General features: G+C 34.7%; 1 protein-coding gene across 40 annotated transcripts in view; it reads right to left on the bottom strand.

Moving 5' to 3' along the window:
* LOC122299062 (probable disease resistance protein At4g27220) overlaps window positions 1-19,430 on the bottom strand; it is a 90,313-nt gene that overhangs the window by 68,382 nt on the left and 2,501 nt on the right. For 18 of the 40 annotated variants that reach the window (XM_043108952.1, XM_043108940.1, XM_043108954.1 and 15 more), the window contains exons 2-4: window positions 15,407-18,058; window positions 14,624-15,157; window positions 13,555-14,370 (exon numbers count right to left, since the gene is read on the bottom strand). In XM_043108952.1, coding sequence (XP_042964886.1) covers window positions 13,555-14,370; window positions 14,624-15,157; window positions 15,407-18,058 — 4,002 coding nt within the window. Of the gene's footprint in view, window positions 1-4,177; window positions 4,497-8,376; window positions 8,649-10,355; window positions 10,601-11,103; window positions 12,451-12,665; window positions 12,887-13,554; window positions 14,371-14,623; window positions 15,158-15,406; window positions 18,059-19,430 lie in introns of those variants that run through there. The other 22 variants (XM_043108927.1, XM_043108925.1, XM_043108923.1 and 19 more) reach the window with 13 other exon arrangements.

Below are 19,430 nucleotides of genomic sequence, written 5' to 3' on the forward strand. Positions count from 1 at the left end.
TAGAGTACATGAGAAAAATGAATAATTGCTTCAGTTATTTGCTTATTTTTTCGGTTCTAGTAGGCCAATTGGAGAAGTTCAATCTTTTATGTGGTGCCAATCCTACTTATGACTTCATCTGTCTCATTAACGTAATCAAATTTCGAGTTACAGAAACCCTATGACATACCTCTCGAGCAACAATACATTTATGTTAATGGGGTTCACAGATTGTGGGTCTATGCTGATGTAAAGTCACAACCATAGTAGTCATACCCAGCCAAACACTGAGATACGAATTAAGTTTTGAGTCTCGCCCTTTTTTCTCCATATTCGTATAGTTCAAGATCTCGAGGTCTTAATTTAGAAAGAGATATGACGTATGAATTGGGCCCATATAGTGTTGTAAGGCCCACTTTGTGTGTATCTTTTTCTCACTGGAGACTCTCAAGAACTTGAAGATAAGCATGTTCCCATGATGTATGTGGTATCTACGTTTATGAGTCAATGCATATTGGCCGTGAATTACATCTTAATGCTCAAAATTGCAGAGACACTAAACTGCCTTTTCCTTTTGTTAGGGGCTTGACTATTTATCTAGAGTGTGGCTAGATATTTAGTAGGGGTGCTACCCGCATCATGCGGGGCGGGTGCACCCCTTCCCCGCACCCCGCCCCCGCGGATGAATATTTCATCCGCACCCCGCCCCCGTGAGGCGGGGGCGGGGCCCCCCGCTCCGGTGCCGGGGGGGCGGGGCGAACACCCCATCCGCCCCGCCCCCCGCCCACTTCAAGAATCCCATATTTCAATGGGCTTAAAAAAAAATTTTGTGTCTAAAAATATTATTTTTAGACCCAAATTATTATATAATTAAATCTTAAATTAAAATTTATATATATAATAATAATTTAAAAACTAATAACATAAAAATTATGTTACTAATTTTTAAATTTGTTAAACTTGTTCACAAGAATCACAAGAGAGTGAGACTTGTTCATCACAAGCTTGCATATGCCATGGGCACCCTAGGCTTCATTTATATAGAACTCTAAGGCCATACAAGAGTCTTACTTGAGCAATGTGGGACTTAACAGAATATATTATATATATAAAATTTGTAAAATAAAAATATATATTTATAAATATAAAATATATATATTTATAAATATAAATATAAAATGCGGGGCGGGGTTGAGCCCTGCCTGCCCCCCACCCCCGCTTAGTGTTTTTCATGCGGGGCGGGGTCCCCCGCCCCGGCATGTGTGGTGCGGGGTACCCCGTCTGCCCATGCGGAGGCGGGGCGGACGGGGGCGGGTCCCCGCTGCCCACCCCTAATATTTAGAAAGTGCTAGATGATAATTAAGACCAGTATGGCTAAATGAGCTTGTAACTTGAAACATATACTGTCGTGTGGATTGAAAAGCAAACGGAGGGTTTGTAATTGCTGAATGTCTAGTTGCAAAACAAGAAGACTTTTTCTTTGTCTGAAATCTTCAAGTTAAAACAAAGAAATCCCCTATTACAAAGACAAATCAATTTTCATATCGATTACAAATAATGAGAGAGAGAGAGAGAGAGAGAGAGAGAGAGAGAGAGAGAGAGAGAGAGAGAGAGAGAGAGAGAGAGAGAGCCATGACTAGTTCGGCACCAAGAGATATTTTTCTTTCCCCAATCCACCCGACTTGCATCCTAAAAACTAAGATAAGGCGCAATGTGCACCTTAAATCATCTTCAGCTTGAATGTGCAGTTTGTGGTTCATATTCAACTTTTTCAGTAATTTATGATACACATCACAAAAATGGTACACACTATCCTATTGTCCATGCTATGTTATGAAATACAAATCACTGATTTGGAAAGGTCTCTTACCTTCTTTGAATTGTTGTTGGTGGGTTGAAGTTCATCAATGTTTTATTTTCAATTTTTAAAGTCTTACTCTGTAGCCATACGGGGGAGGTTGTCCTAGCAAGCCATCTCTACATGGAAATGTCAGTCACGTACTTCTAATTTAATTAATTGATCTAACTTAAAAAAAAAAAAGTGATGGCAAATTGTTGTCACCAGTCTGCAATAAGTAAACAGCTGAATAAATCACTAAGGGAAATATCAACACGGAACTGCATAATTGTCCCGATATCGACTTCTACATATTATTCAAATTTTGTTGTACTCTATCCCCCAAAAGAACTGATCTCTGAAGAATGGAAAGATGGTCGTCCGACACTTATGTTGAATAAGAAAACATTTCGAGTTTTCTTGATGTTGAATCATGTTTTCAGAAATAGGAAGCAATCATATAATTCAATCATCCGGCTCTGAGATGTGAGGTTTTGCTCTAAGATTAAACTAGAGCTTGTCAACCCTTTTTCGGGAGTTTTGCTTAATGTTTACACAAATAGGAAACTAAGTAAAAAGGCTTTAGGGGTTAGGCACTTAGGCTTCTTTGTGCTCCAAGTTTAATTAGAGCTTGTAATTTCAATCTTCCCTTTAAGAATAGGCTACATATATCTTCTTAGATAGGAGAGAGAGAATATTTGAAATTCTGACTACCACAAACAATTACCATATAAAATAAAAAAGGAGAGAGACAATACAAAAATACTAGTGTACAAGAGAAATAGATAACTAACAGAAAATTAGAAGATTAGAAGAGGAGTAGAAATATGAGAATTGGTCAAAATTAGAAATTCACCTGCTATATCTGGAGACTTGGAACTTTCGAGATCTCCGAGAACATCACCTGAAATTTGAAGAGAATAACTTAGAGAATTTAGATTCTAAAAAGGAAACAAATATTCGATGGAGAAGAAGGTGGAGAGGAAGATTGATTCATCCCCTGAAAGCAAAGATAATCCATATATCAAAACAGCATCATGAAACTCAATTGGAAAAATGAATGTTTAGTTTCCAGTTTTCTAACATAAAAATGTAATGTAATATTTTCAATAACTTTATATGGATTAATTGCATCTCTACAAATAGTTGAAGTAAAAATCTACCCATTAAGAAATGTTTGTCATAAAATGTAACGTACCTTTTCTTTGATTATGTTTTGTATTGTGGCATTGAGGTCTCCTTGTAGCAGTGGTTGAAAAGTTTCAGACTCCATCTACGCTCCATTTAGCTTAGGTGTTTTTGTACTTGTTGAAACCAACATTTTTATTTCATCTAGGGTTGGCCACTCAAAAGCATAAAAACATTCTAATTTTGGTAAATTTATGAGCCAGAGGGTCTTCACTTGATAGAATGCAATCACATCTTTATTCTCTTCATCTCCCCATTCTTTTGCAAGGATTTCTTCCATTTGTTTGCAGTCATGTACTTCTATTATTTCTAATTTCACAAGAAGTTTTGCTATGGATGGTGTGAATAAACATTTCAAACTATTACATATCTATACTAGTATGTGTGAACCATATATGAAATAGATATATGCTATCATATTATGTATATGTATTAATAATTTTTGTAGGCATATAATATATTGTTATTATGGATAAATATCAACTAGTTAGATATTAATTATTTATGAACTTTTAAAATCCTATACTTTAATAGAGATTCTACTTGTTAGTTGTACAAATTTAATATTAGATTTTTTTCTTTTTTTATTTATCTAATTTATTAATTTTTAAATCTTATACAAAAAATAAAAAATAAACAATTCGAGCCAAGCTCGAGCTCGAGTTGGAAATTGATCTTACCGAGTTAAGCTCGAATAAAAAATAAATAAAAATTTCAAGCTCGCTCGAACTCAAATATTTTGAGTTGAGCCGAGCTTGACAAGCTAAAGACCGACTCGGCTTGGCTCGATTACAACCCTATCCATTAATGTTCCCATGCAAGATAACAGTCGAAAGTTAAATAGAATGCTTATAGACAGCTCAGCCAAGGTCCCAAGGAACATTAATCCAATTCGATTCAACAACAGTGTATCAAATGTACAAAGATTTAGTCTTGTTTTTTCAATGACAAATCTTAAATGTGATCGGTTATTTTTTTTTTCACTTGGTGATATTTGTTGGACTTACAAAAGCTTATAGCTAATAAGAAATAATGGATTAATCACTTCATCGGTATTCTAATGTGCTTTTTAAGTATTTAAGTAATCACAACCCAATTAGCAATGTGCTCATTTTGAGCTTAACTTGACTTTAGTCTTCTACGAGATTCAAAAGGGCAGTAATCGTTGAATACGCATTTTCAAACCTTCAACTTCTAATAACTCCAATATTTAGAACAGATACAGTATAGAATTTGAAAATGAATACCATTTTCTACTACAGAGCTCTATTTGTGTGTTCTGTGTGGGAGCCTCTCCAACTTTATACTAGTCATCTAACTAGCAACACCATTTCCAAATTTACTGCAGAGGGTTTGGTTGTCCATCTTTCTCCAAAAATGCAGTAGGTAAGGGTAGCTCTGGAGGTAATTGCCGATGAAAAGCATCAATTGTAGCCGCAACACCATCATCTTTCTCAATCGATTTTGCCAGTTCCATTGCTTGAGATTTAAGCTGGAAATGTTGATTAATTAAATTAAATCAATCGATTTTACAAGAGAAGTGTGTAAAGTTAATCAAATTCTACTTACTAACAGCTTGAGCTTTCTTATCCAAACATAAAGCAAAACTGACCACATGCAGCAAAACACTGGGGACACAACCAATCATGAGGGAATTCCATTAAACAAATTCTCAAAAATATGCATAGTGCAGTGACATTCAATGCAAATCGATTAGTTTAATTTCAAATATTGTATCTATGGCATGGATACAATCTTTGAGGCTTTCAAATGTTCCACAGGGGAAGTAATATGCCGAATTCATGTCATTTGAAATATCCACATTTAGGTTGCTAGCAAACATCTTGTTTATATCCATATTGAAGAAGGCCATACAACCACTAGGAAAAAAAAAAAAAAAAAAAAAAAAAAAAACCTTAAATTCTTGTCCAAAGTTAAAGGCCTCAAATGAGAGAGAGAATCACACGTACAGTAGTAGGTAAGCATGGAGTTCGAATTTTGTACTTAATTATAAAATTTCTCTTCTAGGAGGAAAAAAATAATACTGCATTTGGATATGGAAACATTCTGTTGCAACGAAGGCAAAAAGACTGAGCTCATGAAGATCAATACGGCCCTATTCTTTCTCCTATGATTTATCTGACATTGAGTGTGAGGTTTTGTTATAAGAATAAATTAGAGCTTGTCTCCCCTTTTTTGGGGAGTTTTGCCCAATGTTTTAATGAATAGGAAATTTAGTAAAAATGCTTAACAAACAAGTGCTCGAGTTTAGTACTTGCATTGCGAGGTAAGGCCTAATGTTATCCTGAACAACGATCCCCGCCTAAGCGAGCAAGTGCTAGAGTCTGATACTCGTGCCTTAAATGAGCGTTAGAGTCTACACTTGTGCCACAAACAAGCTCTTCAGTCTAATCACGATCGACATCGATGGCAAATAAGCATTTGAGTGTAACACTCACACTGCAAGGTAACAACTAAAGCATGCTACCCTGGTCTCTGGTGACCTAACAACCGTGATTATTGTGTCAATACAATTAAATTTATGCAATTGAATAAAATAGAGACCACCTTTTCTACAAAAAACCACTTGATATAAACGAGCAATAGAATAAATTAACATGACTGATCTAACAAAATATTACCACAGCCAATTTAGAAATCCGTCTGCATTAAATCCAAATTATCAAATTTACTAAAAGAAATTGCATAACAATGCTGCAAAACTGGCACTTGGGTTTGAAACTTTAAGAGGGAAGATATTATTTGAAAAATAGATATTTATTGCATTCTTCCTCTCCGTATTGTTTTGGGCTGTGAGTCCGCTCTGCCCTTCCCAATAGAATAACAACATGCAATTGAGACAAAAACCTTCAGTCCAAATAACATAACCTAAAATAAAGGAGTACAGTAAATAATCCCCATAAGTTTTCAGTATAGGAGGCTGCTGCTGCCTGGTCCTACAGTAATTGAGCAGCGTGTTTTTTTCTATTCTTCTAGCATGGTCTATTGTGGAAAGTTTGTATTTCAATGCAGACCAAAAATAAAACTTGCATGGTTAGGAGACATACCAATTGAGAAGAATGAGAGCCAACCGAACCGAGCACATTCTCCATTATATAATCAGACTCCACCTACCACTAACCCAAAGGCATTTAATAGCCATCGAAAACTGGTACGCAATATCCACTGGATATTTATTGGCCATCCACAATCACTCTCGCTTGATGGCAGCAATAGACAAGTTGTTGAGCTTCAGCCTTTAAATCTCCATGGACCATGCATGACAGCTAGCTGCATTGACAGGTACGGCCGAAAGCTAGAGATTGCTACTATATATGCATCGTTAGCATCTCTGTAATTCTTATCCGAATTATATTATCTAAATCAGAAGTGATCAGATCAGAAAATAGGCATTATGTGTACCTCTCTGTATTGAACCATGCAATTGGCCGATTAAGTACTTACTCAAGAGAATCTCAATTGAAGAGAAAGCATCTTGGTTTGCAACAAGATCAAACTAATTACGAACCAATCTATTAGCCTTAATTTCTACAGAAAATATAACTTGAACTGTTTTTTGTAAGCAATCTCATGAATGGATATGTAAGCAAGTGCAGATTCACTTTCTACAATAGCAACTCAATATATAATATATCATTTCATTAAGTTCGATAAAAGAAAAAAAAGAAATTAAGATAAACTAAAAAAGAATAAAAGGAGAATGGCAAAGAGAATGTGCTCTTGCTTGGCCATTGTGCCATCAAAAGTTCTTTCATTTGCATATTTGCCTTCATTAATTCTCTTCACATCATATAGAGGAGTTCACAGTGACACAATATTTCGTTTTTCAGGCTGAGAGGGTGAAGGAAAGGTTTTAAGCGAACGTAAGTACGTACTTGTTAAACTCAATGGCTAATTATTGACTAACAAGATCTGTCTTGCATGCATGCAATTGGAAAAATAAACTGAGCTATGGCTAATAAATTAATGAAACTAATCAATTTCCATTTTTTATTATTTAAAAGTGATAATAAAGGCTTTTAGCTTTAATTTGTTTTTTCCTTAACCAGAGTAGATGATTATGTTTTACCAAAACTTGAGATGAAAAACAGCAAACAGTTTTTCATATGTTGGTAGGCTGCATCACACTCAAATTCTCGTGGGTCTTATGTATATATATTCTTGAGTTCGTTCCAATTTATAACAAGGCAATATGCAGTTTCTAGAACTGGACTATCTTTTTTTGCATTAGACTGTCTTATTTGGTTAAGAAATTGAAAAAGCATCTCAATTAGAGAAGAATAGCCTGGTAATTAAATGACAAACAGCAGACCTGAAAATAAGAGCCTTTTCAAATGACAAGAGAGTAGAGGTCTTGATATATATATCGAGAGTAGGTGAATAGCAGAATATTCACAACAGTCCAAAGATGTAAAACAAGCTCTATATTTTCCCATTAGCCTGTTTATTCAATGAACTTTAAACAATGTTCTTCAGAGTGCTTCAACCTTCCCATTAGCCTGTTTATTCAACGAACCTTTCGGTCCTAGTAGACTAATGGCTTCACCCCTATCCCTTTAACAGAATCAAATTTCTGGTTACAGAAACATATACTGTCATATGGATTGAAAAACAAACCGTGTGGGTTTGTAATTGCTTAATGTCTACTTGCAAAACAATGAGGATTTTTCTTTGTTTCCAATTTTCAAATTAAAGCAAAGAAATTCCCTAGTACAAAGGCAAATCAATTTTCATATTGGACATTGCAGCAGAACTCACTGCAAAAATAATTCATTGCCACAACCAAGCGACCAAAAAGTAATACCATTTTCATTGGCAGAATTTTTATGCAACCTGTCTCAAGCAGGCCTAACAACCCTCTAGAACCTCTGTTTTGGGATGAGTTATGAGTGCTAAAAACTTCCAAAAAATGTACTGACGAATTATGAGTAATATTTTTCAAGCTGTCTCTTTCCGAGAGAGAGAATTATGAATTAGTGTTGAATTAGTAGATAGATTAGCCAGACTAGATTTGAATCTTTTAACTGATTAAAGTGTTGCAGTACCATATACACTAACTGCAGATAGATTTGAATCTTTTGCTGATGAAAAAAATCTACCCTTTTGCAATATACATCCCAAACTCTGAAAAGTTGTGGAGGAAAAACAGAAAGAAGAAAAACAAGAGTTAGGGGCATATTTTAAGTAATCACACCCCAACTAGCAATGTACTCATTTTAAGCTTAACTTGACTTTGGTCTTCTATGAGATTCAAACGGGGAGTAATCATTGAATAGGGCATTTTCAAACTTTCAACTTCTAATAACTCCAATATTTAGAACAGATACAGTATAGAATTTGAAAATGAATACCATTAATTTTATACTACACAGCTCCATTTGTGTGTTCTGTGTGGGAGCCTCTCCAACTTTATACTAGTCATCTAACTAGCAACACCATTTCCCCAAATTTGAAGAAAAAACCACTGCAGAGGGTTTGGTTGTCCATCTTTCTCCAAAAATGCAGTAGGTACAGGTAGCACTGGAGGTAAATGCCGATGAAAAGCATCACTTGTAGCCACAACACCATCATCTTTCTCAATCGATTCTCCCAGGTCCATTGCTCTTGGTTTAAACTGGAAATGCTGATTAATTAAATTAAATCAATCGACTTTACAAGAGAAGTGTGTAAAGTTGATTAAATTCTACTTAATAACAGTTTGAGCTTTCTTATCCAATCATAAAGCAAAACTGACCGCATACAGCAAAACACTGGGGACACAACCAATCATGAGGGCATTCCATTAAACAAATTCTAAAAAATAGGCATAGTGCAGTGACATACAATGCAAGATTGATTAGTTTAATTTCAAAGAGAGAGAGTGCGAGAGAGAGGCGTCACACATTTCTAAAGAGAAAATGCAAAGAGTAAGTTTCAAATGAAAATATAGAAACTATGGTGTAGTGTAAGCAAAACCATTTTAAAGGAAAAATTTTGGCACGTATTGCTTTTTCGAAAAAATGATGCATGGCATAATTTATCATTTAGGAAAAAACTAAAATATAACAAAGGCGGAAAAAAAAAATCTATGGCATGGATACAACCTATGAGGCTTTCAAATGTTCCACAGGACCACAATAATAAGAAGAGCAGGGGAAGCAATATGCCAGATTCATATGTCATTTGAAATATCCACATTTAGGTTGCTAGCAAACATCTTGTTTATATCCATATTGAAGAAGTTTATATCCATATTGAAGAAGGCCATACAACCACTTGGAAAAAAAAAAAAAAAAAAAAAAACTTCCTTAAATTATTGTCCAGAGTTAAAGGCCTCAAATGAGAGAGGGAATCACTCATACAATAGTAGGTAAGTAGGAGTTGAAAATTTGTATTTAAAATAATTAAAATTTCTCTTCTAGGAGGAAAAAAATGATTACTGCATTTGGATATGGAAACATTCTGTTGCAACAAGGCAAAAAGACTGAGCTCATGAAGATCAATTAGGCCCTATTGTTTCTCCTATGATTTATCTGACCTAGACAATAAATTAGAGCTTGTCTCCCCTTTTTTGGGGAGTTTTGCTCAATGTTTTAATGAATAGGAAATTTAGTAAAAATGCTTAACAAACAAGTGCTCGAGTTTAGTACTTGCATCGCCAGGTAATGCCTACCTAATGTTATCCCTAAGAACGATCCCTGCCTAAGCGAGCAAGTGCTAGAGTCTGATACTCGTGCCTTAAACGAGCGTTAGAGTCTAACACATGTGCCACAAACAAGCTCTTCAGTCTAACACTCGTGTTGTAGGTAAATTATAAGCGTTTGAGTGTAACACTCCCGCTGGAAGGTAACAACTAAAGCATGCTAACCTGGTATCTGGTGACCTTACACTGTGATTATTGTGTCAGTACAATTAAATTTATTCAATTGAATAAAATAGAGACCACCTTTTCTAGAAAAAAAATACACCATCAGATTAAGGAAAAGTCTACTCGCAGTCATGTGACTGCAGTCCCTAGGTATCGCGTTGGTTTGATGAAACGGGGTGTTTAGCCCAAAAGGAAATCTGTTGGGGAACTTGAAACGATCGCTTTGGGTGTGGGTGGGAAAAGAAAACACAAAGACCAGGAATTGTCCACCCATACTAATGTCATATTGGTGAACCATTTTGAGGGAGTGGACATTCATGCTGAATGCCATTTTCTTTTCCTATTTCTCGTCCTCATTTTTTTTTTTTTTTTAAAGAAACAAAAATCATGGAAAAGTGTTTATTTTTGGCTTCAGGGGAACAAAAAGGAAGACCCAAAAGAAGATTCGTGACAACATTAATTGTAAGATTAGAATTCACTAACCGAGTCCCTCATTTGTCTGAATGTAATGATTGTACCCTCCAACAAATGGGAAAAATCCAAAAGCAGCAGCAAAGAAATATAATCCCCATAAGGAAGAACTTCTTTGGCTGAGGATAGCACTTTCCCAGCACTGGTTTTGCTGCCTTAGTCTGCAGGGTGAAGTGTTAAAACCATTAAGAAATTGCTCTTATCAAACTGCAACATAGCAGCCTCTCACTGTGATATACTTTGATATCATCAGGATTCTAGAATCAAAGAGAAAAATGGTAACTTCACCAGCACTTGATATAAACAAACAATAGAATAAATTAACATGACTGATCCAACAAAATATTACCACAGCCAAGTTTAGGAAACTGTCAGCATTAAATCCAAATTATCAAGTTTTACTAAAAGAAATCGGATAATAATGCTGCTAAGCTGGTACTTGGGTTTGAAACTTTAAGAGGGAAGATATTATTTGAAAAATAGATATTTATTGCATTTTTCCTCTCAGTATTGTTTTGGGCTGTGAGTCCGCGCTGCCATTTTCAATAGAATAACAACATGCGTTTGAGACAAAAACCTTCAATCCAAATAACACAACCTAAAATAAAGGAGTACAGTAAATAATCCCCATAAGTTTTCAGCATAGGAGGCTGCTGCTGCTTGGTCCTACAGTAATTGCGCAGAGTGTTTTTTTCTATTCTTCTAGCATGGTCTATCGTGGAAAGTTTGTATTTCAATGCTGACCAAATATAAAACTTACATGTGAGGAGACATACCAATTGAGAAGAATGAGAGTCAACCAAACCAAGCAAATGCTCAATATCCTCGGAATGAAAAACCTTGCTGCAAACTGGGCAGACTCCCATATTCTCTCCCATTGCTCCATGTGGGTCTAAAAAAATTGGATCAGTTAGGATAGATCATTAAGATGGCAGAAAATTATAACTGATGAGAATATTTTCTCATCACATCACCCCATGCAAGACAAGTTCTTAAGTGCCAGCAAGCACCACTATTGGCAACCAAAAAAATCTGGATATGGGGACCAAAAGGCTCCACAAGTCAAACAGAAATTATGTCCCTTATCAAGATGATGAACCATTTGAATGTGTACATGCCTATCAAGATGATGAACATGAGTCTATATCAATTATCAGAATTGCTTAGGGTCAGGAAGTAATTGGTAGCTATATAAGTGAAATTCCATTCTGATAGCAAAATGAAATTTGGGTCAAAACAATGGAGAAGAAACACGTCAGATATGGTATGTCAACCAACGATGATATATCAAAAGGAAATTATAGTCAATCACTGCCAGATGCAATGAGCTTATAATATATAGGCTAACATAGAAACTATCAACTTATCATTTAGACTCCCATCTTTCATTCTAGTATGAAGGCTAGTTTATTAAGTTTTATATAAAATATAGATATTTTGGTGTCATATTAAGCACATAATGCTACAATTGAGACCTTAAATAAATTTTTTCTACCTCGATGAAGTCTAGAGGATAAAACCTCTGAACCAATTTTTTATATAGATCATCAAAGTTAAAAGAATTTTTTTTTGTTTATTTCACTTTCCATTCCATATAAAGAAACCTAATATTATATAGTAAAAAGAACTATGTGAACATATTAAGTAAAAAAAACTAGAGTTAGGGGCATGGTTTAAGTAATCACACCCCAACTAGCAATGTACTCATTTTAAGCTTAACTTGACTTTGGTCTTCTATGAGATTCAAAAGGGCAGTAATCGTTGAAAAGGGCATTTTCAAACCCTCAACTTCTAATAACTCCAATATTTAGAACAGATACAATATAGAATTTGAAAATGAATACCATTAATTTTATACTACACAGCTCCATTTGTGTGTTCTGTGTGGGAGCCTCTCCAACTTTATACTAGTCATCTAACTAGCAACACCATTTCCCCAAATTTGAAGAAAAAACCACTGCAGAGGTTTTAGTTGTCTATCTTTCTCCAAAAATGCAGTAGGTACGGGTAGCTCTGGGGGTAAATGCCGATGAAAAGCATCACTTGTAGCCGCAACACCATCATCTTTCTCAATCGATTTTGCCAGGTCCATTGCTCCTGGTTTAAACTGGAAATGCTGGTTAATTAAATTAAATCAATCGACTTTACAAGAGAAGTGTGTAAAGTTAATTAAATTCTACTTAACAACAGCTTGAGCTTTCTTATCCAAACATAAAGCAAAACTGACCACATGCAGCAAAACATTGGGAGTGGGGACACAACCAATCATGACGGCATTCCATTAAACAAATTCTCAAAAATATGCATAGTGCAGTGACATACAATGCAAGATCGATTAGTTTAATTTCAGAGAGAGAGAGAGAGAGAGCCCCCGCGACAAGTTTGATTTTTGCATAGTGCACTTCCAATGAATCACATTCAACCGCGACAAGTTGTTCTAGATTTCCCAAACTTTCAATCAAGTAGTAAGGAAATAGAGAACACATCTTTGTTTGATTTTCAGTCTCACTCAAATTTGGCTCATCTTGATTTGTCAATGTAACCTACCAAACATTATAAAAAAAAAAAATGACACTGTCAAAAGTAGACTCATATATATATATAGGAGGAAAACTTTTAGGCTTAACTTCAATTTGAGCACCTCAATTAAAAATATAACGAAGTTATATATATATTTTCATTTACATGCATTTCATAGATCTGCTCTTACCATCTACATTAATGTATTACAAGCACTATTTATAGTAAGGACAAATAAATTTATTCAATCACCCTATGAGTTTTATCATCAAATTCAACCTCTAAAATGAAAGAATCGTTAGTTTTAATAATTTCTAGTATTCTTTAAAAAACGAGTGATAGTTTTTAATATGTAAAGTGAAGTTCTCCAAAATTTAATATTTAAAGCGATGTAAAAGGTGAAAATTGGAATGCATGAAAGATAAATTGTGATAGAAAAAGGTGGCTCAAAAGCTCAGTACTTAATGAAACTAGAAAAATTACGGCTGAAGGACAAATGAAAAAGATTTGATATTTTTTTTTTACACTCTTATTGGTTTAAACTTAAACTATGAAGATAAATAAATAAAAAGAAACTTTTTAATAGTTAAATGAAAAGAAATAGAAGAATCTGATGCACATACCTGATCTTTGTTACAAAATAATAATAATAATAATAATAATAAATAAAGCTTAGTCTTGATGCACATACCTGATCTTTGTTAAAGTTGTGTTTGTTCTCTCCTGAAGAGGAGCTGCAATTTCCTTGGTCTGGATTAGAATTCCTGCGACGTGGTACACAAGACAACTCTAGGCATCGGTTGAAAAGTCTAGAAGATTCTCTTGTTGAGGCTAAGGAGGAGCCAGTACTAGGCTCTTGGGGGGCTCTTGCATCTAGTTCTGCATCCTTTTTTCTTAGCTTTCTTCCGCTTTGAACTTCTGAACCAAATGTTTTTAATTTTGGACATCTATTCAACTCGATCCACGTTATGGATGGCCACTCAAAAGAATGGGCTTCGCTACTAAAACTCACAAGATTGTATAGCGAGAATAGTTCGAAGGTATGAATTTGAGGGAATATAATGATATCTGCTCTCCTAATTTCCTCTCCACCTTCGTCCTCTCTTTGAAGAATATTTTCCATCAATCGGCACTCCCATATTTGTATGCTTTGAAGTTGCACCAATAGTTTTGTAGCAGAAGTAGGAAGCAAACTTCTAAGATTATGACATTGCGAGATTCTAATTGATATTAAGTTTTGAAAGCCTTGAAATCCTCTTGGAATATTCTTCCACACATGAGCCATCCCATATAAGTTCTCTAACTCTAGTTTTCTTAATTGAGAAAGTGCTGAGACGGGCTGGCGGTTCTCTATGACCTTTAGTCCTTCCAGATCAAATATCACTTCTAGTGATTCACACTCTTGTACATAAAGCTCTACCAAATTGGGAAACCACAAAATGGTGTTGGATGAAAATAGTTTATGAGAGAGGGTTGTTGATGAAGTGCTGCCTCCTCCTCCTTCAACCTGTTTAATCCATTAATTCAACCATTATAATATTGTGAGAAGTAGTTTTCAAATATATATAATGTATATCCTTAAGATAGATAGGAAATTAATAAGATGTTTATTCCCAACAAAAATCATATTTCTAAATTACAAATTTTTCCAACAGGAGTATAAAACCATTAACTCTTTAGAAATTTTCAAGAGATTTGATTTTTGAAGTAATTCATATAGAATGTGAATCATAGATGTACTGTTAATTGGGAGAACATACCTCAACTGAGTCCATGGATTTACAGATGCTAATGAGGCTTGGTAACTCACTTAGCCGTATTTTCTCCAACTTCGACAATGTAATGATATCACCAACGACTTTCTCCTTATCTTCTCCACCTTCGTCCTCTCTTTGAAGAATATTTTCCATCAATTGGCATTTACTTATTGCTACGGTTTGAAGTTGCACTAGTAGTTTTGCAACAGAAGTAGGAACCATACTTCTAAGATTACGACATTCCCAAATTTGAATTGATATTAAGTTTTGAAAGCCTTGAAATCCTCTTGGAATATTCTTCCACACATGTGCCATTCCAGATAAATTGTTTAACGTTAGGCTTGTTAATTGAGAAAGTGCTACGATGAGCTGGCGGTTCTCTATGACCTTTGGTCTTTCCAGATCAAATATCACTTCTAGTAATCCACACTTGCTTACATAAAGCTTTACCAAATTGGGAAACCACAAAATGGTGTTGGATGAAAATAGTTTATGAGAGAGGGTTGTTGATGAAGTGCTGCCTCCTCCTCTTTCAACCTGTTTAATCCATTAATTCAACTATTACAATACCGTGTCTAGTAGTTTTCAAATATATATAATGTATATCCTTAAGATAAGAAATTAGTAAGATGTTTATTCCCAACGAAAATCATATATTTAAATTACAAAATTTTCCAACAGTAGTAACAAATTGTTAACTCTTTAGAAATTTTCAAGAGATTTAATCTTTGAAGTAATCGATATACAATGTGAATCATAGATGTACTATTAATTGGGAGAACATACCTCAACTGAGTCCATGGACTTACAGATACCAGTAAGCCTTGGTAAGGAAGATAGATATATTTTCTCCAAGTTCGGCAATGTAATGATATCACCGATGACTTTCTTCTTATCTTGATCTCCTTCCTTCGAAAAAACTTCTTGTATATTTTCACATTTAGAAATGTCTAATGATTTGAGTTGAATCAAATCTCTCACCATGGCCAACCAAAATATATTTTCCGAACGCTGGCAATTAAATATGTCACAATGTTTTAGGTTGCCAAAAACGCCCCTATTCTCCAAAAGTACTTTCCCAAGATCACTTGCATCCTCACGTTCGTCGAGTCTAATTGCATTTTCAAATAAATAGGTCTCATCATCTTCAATGTTTATCCTAAATCTCAAGTTGGAGTTTCTGAAGTGCAATTCTTTTGGCAAGCACCCGATACTTGGTACGCTAATTTCTAAAACCGTCATTTGACCGAAACGGGGAATTAGTTCAACAAGGCTTGCATTATTACTTGTTCCTTCTCCATTTTCTTCCATCGTAGTCGTATATTCCCAATTCTCAAATTTTGCCATGTACAACTCTTCTAGATGAGATAAACTGTATATGACACCAGCTGCAATTTTCTTTAGAGAACGACACCCCTTCATATCCAACAGCTTCAATTGACTAAGATTTCCTATTTCATGCGGCAACTCCTCAATTTCAGAATCACGAAAACCAAGAACTTCTAGTTTTCCAAGGCTTCCAATTGCCGACACATCTCTTAAATGACAACTCTCAAGATTCAACATGCGAAGATTCTCGAGAATCTGGATTGATGGTGGCAATGACTTCAAGGAAAAGCAGCCTTCTTCCAAAGACAACATATTTAGCTTATTCATCCCATTAAATAAATTTCTTGGCAATGTTTCTGAATCCTTTAAACATGATAGTCGCAATAGCTGAAGTTTGGGACACTTCAACCCATCAGGATGCCCTTTAATATCTCCAAGTAAAAGAGAAATTGTGGTGTAACCATCATATGTATCCTTCTGTGGCCATTCTACAAGTCTTCTATCCAACTCTACCATAAAACCATGTTGGTCTCTCGATGCAATTGATATGGCAACATCTCGCACAATATCGTGCATTTTGACGCTTTCGTACCTTTTGCTATCCAACAATAGATTTGATCTTCGAATATTCCGAACTATTGCATGGACATGTGCTCTTGTTTGTTCCACAGTACCAAAGACTTTAAGAAACCTTTTTGCAACTCCATATCTAACTAAATGCTCAACAGGAATATCATAATCATCGGGATACAAACAACATAACAAAAAGCACGATTTGGCTTCATCAGTTCCTAAATAATTGTAACTGAACTCTATGCTGGAATATACCTTTGGATGCATACCAGTGATATATTGTGGGATAGACATTTTAAGTTGTTGAAGCGCGGTTTTCCACTCGTACTCATCGCTTTTGTTGCTAAGAGCACTTCCAACTGTTACAATAGCAATAGGCAAATGTCCACATTCCTTCACAACCTGTTTTGCTATTGAAATTAGATTGGGAGTATTGATACAAGCACCTGCCATCTCTCTGAACAAATTCCAAGCTTCTTCTTCAGATAAAAGTCCAATTTGAAAAATCTTCTGAATTCCCATTTGATTGCAAGTTTCCTCATTTCTTGAGGTCAACAAGATTTTGCAATGCTTTTCTTTAACTGCATAGTAAACTCCAATAGCCTCAAGATTAAGCTGTTCCCAAACATCATCCAATATCACAAGGACGCTCTTCTTCTTCATCAACCTCGAATGTAATTCATCTGCTCTTCCATATAAACCCTCTACATCAAGTCTCTTGCCTAGCATATCCGCAAGTTCGCCTTGAATCTTTGTCAAGTTTGGACTTTGAGACACCACTGCAATGGCAACTTTTTCGAATAAACTTTCAGCTTGGACTCTTCTAGCTATTTCTTTGGCCATTTCTGTCTTGCCAATCCCTCCCATACCACATAATGCAATCATGTCGATTTTGTCATCCCTTAGAGCCTCCAAAACATTTTGAATCATTGATTTTCGTGATTCAAAATCCTTAAAACGATCCATGGATGACGATCTCACTTTCAATGGAGGTGCAATATTGTACACCCTATCATATTTTGTACCTTCTTCTAGCAACTTAATGATAGCTCGAGTATTCTTTTGAGCTTTCTTACCCAAGGAATAACGTAGCTTGAGATCAGGACACCAACCATTTAAGCACATCCTATTAGTTTTGACATCTTCTTCTAGGAATTTATGCACTTCTTCAATTTGTTTCTCCACATTTGTCAGCCACGTCTTCACTTCACTTGCGACTACTTCTTGATTCCATTGGGCTCCATCAACAGATTGTTGCACTGCCTCTTTCTTCTCAAGTAGCTTCGGAAATTCCTTTTCAAGATCTTTGATATTGCTTTTGCAGGAGATAATATAGTCAAACTGTTCTCCGATTGGACCAACTGAGTAATCTACTATTTTTTCAACAATTGAAGAAATAATTTCCATTTTTCCTAAAATAGTTTTTCTGTTTTTGTAATTTTTTTTTCTATTCTTTTGTGAACACAAATGTTGTTCGAGATGCAAAACTACAAGTTGCAAGCAATATTGAGAGAATAAGACGAAATCTACCACTGCCTGCCCATTTACCAATCAAAGAAGCAAAACGGGGAAAAAAATCAGTCGAAAATTGGGGCGAGAAGATATATATCTAGGAAATAGAAAAATGAAAAAAAAAAAGTTTTTGGAATATCACAGAAAACAAGCTAGTAGATCAATGTCACCATATTTTAGGAAAAGAAGGCTATATGGCCTGGGACAATATCTCAACTACAAATAACATATTTTTTTGTATCAAATTTTCTCGTCTAGTATGCACGAATTACGATCGATTTGACCACCTGTAGATGTATAGTGGATGGCTATATCTAATTTCCTTATATTCATATACATCGATCATGAACAACTATTTATAAAGACCTTACGACCAATTTTAAAAGTATTTTTGTTTTTACAAGGTAGCACACAAGATCATGAACAAGTAATTAAAAAGTTTGTAACCATTTAAAAGTAAATTTTTGCATGCAATAATAAACGAATAAGTGAGGAAGAAATTAGTAAGCACCTTTGTTAATTTTGCAAGATCAACGACTTGTTTCGGCTAGCTCTTATGAGTTTCTAGCATTTCCCCTTTCTCAAACGGACAAACCTCAACCAGTCTATATATCCTCAAAAAAAGAGAAAAGAAAAACAAAAGTGCATAGCTCTCTCCTCTCATGATCATAATGTTAAAATAAAAATAATATTAAAAATATATATTCTAATAATATTTTATTTAATTTTAAACTTTTATTTTATTTGTATAATCGAACGTGGCTTAAAAGAAACTCCACGATTGCCTCATGTGTTTCCTTTAGGTGCAAAAATTCATTTGCTTAATCATAGTATTTACCTTTTGCGAAATATATTACAAATAGATCAACTGATAAGTTATCTGGATCCAATTAAGCACATCATGCTTAAATTATAGTACTAGAATTGACCTAATCTTATGGATGTGTTATCTAAAATTTGTCTGAGATATGAAAAAATTGGTCATCATTAGATTAGCCAAAAGTTTGAGTTATGATGTTTTATGGAGTTATGAGAAAGAGAAAAATAAAATTGGATGAAAATATTATAAAGTTAAAATATTGTTAAAATATAATTTTTGTTTTGAGATTTGAAAAAATTGAATTGTTTTTTATTTTTTATTTGAAAGTTTGGAAAAGTTGTACTGATTAGATTGAAAAAATTGTAATAATTAGTTTAAAAGTATTTATATTGGAGTAATGTTTGAAAAGAAAATGAGGTGAGATTGGATGGGATAGAATGAGATTAGATGAGATAGAATGAGATGAGATTAATTTCCAAAGATTCCCTTAATCATTTCAATTTTCAAGTAAGTTGTAGGCAAAAAGGAAATTGGATTGAGAAACATTCTCAGCCTATCTTATTTAATCTTATCTCA

This window comes from Carya illinoinensis, chromosome 16 (assembly GCF_018687715.1).
Source record: "Carya illinoinensis cultivar Pawnee chromosome 16, C.illinoinensisPawnee_v1, whole genome shotgun sequence".
Lineage (NCBI taxonomy): Eukaryota > Viridiplantae > Streptophyta > Magnoliopsida > Fagales > Juglandaceae > Carya > Carya illinoinensis.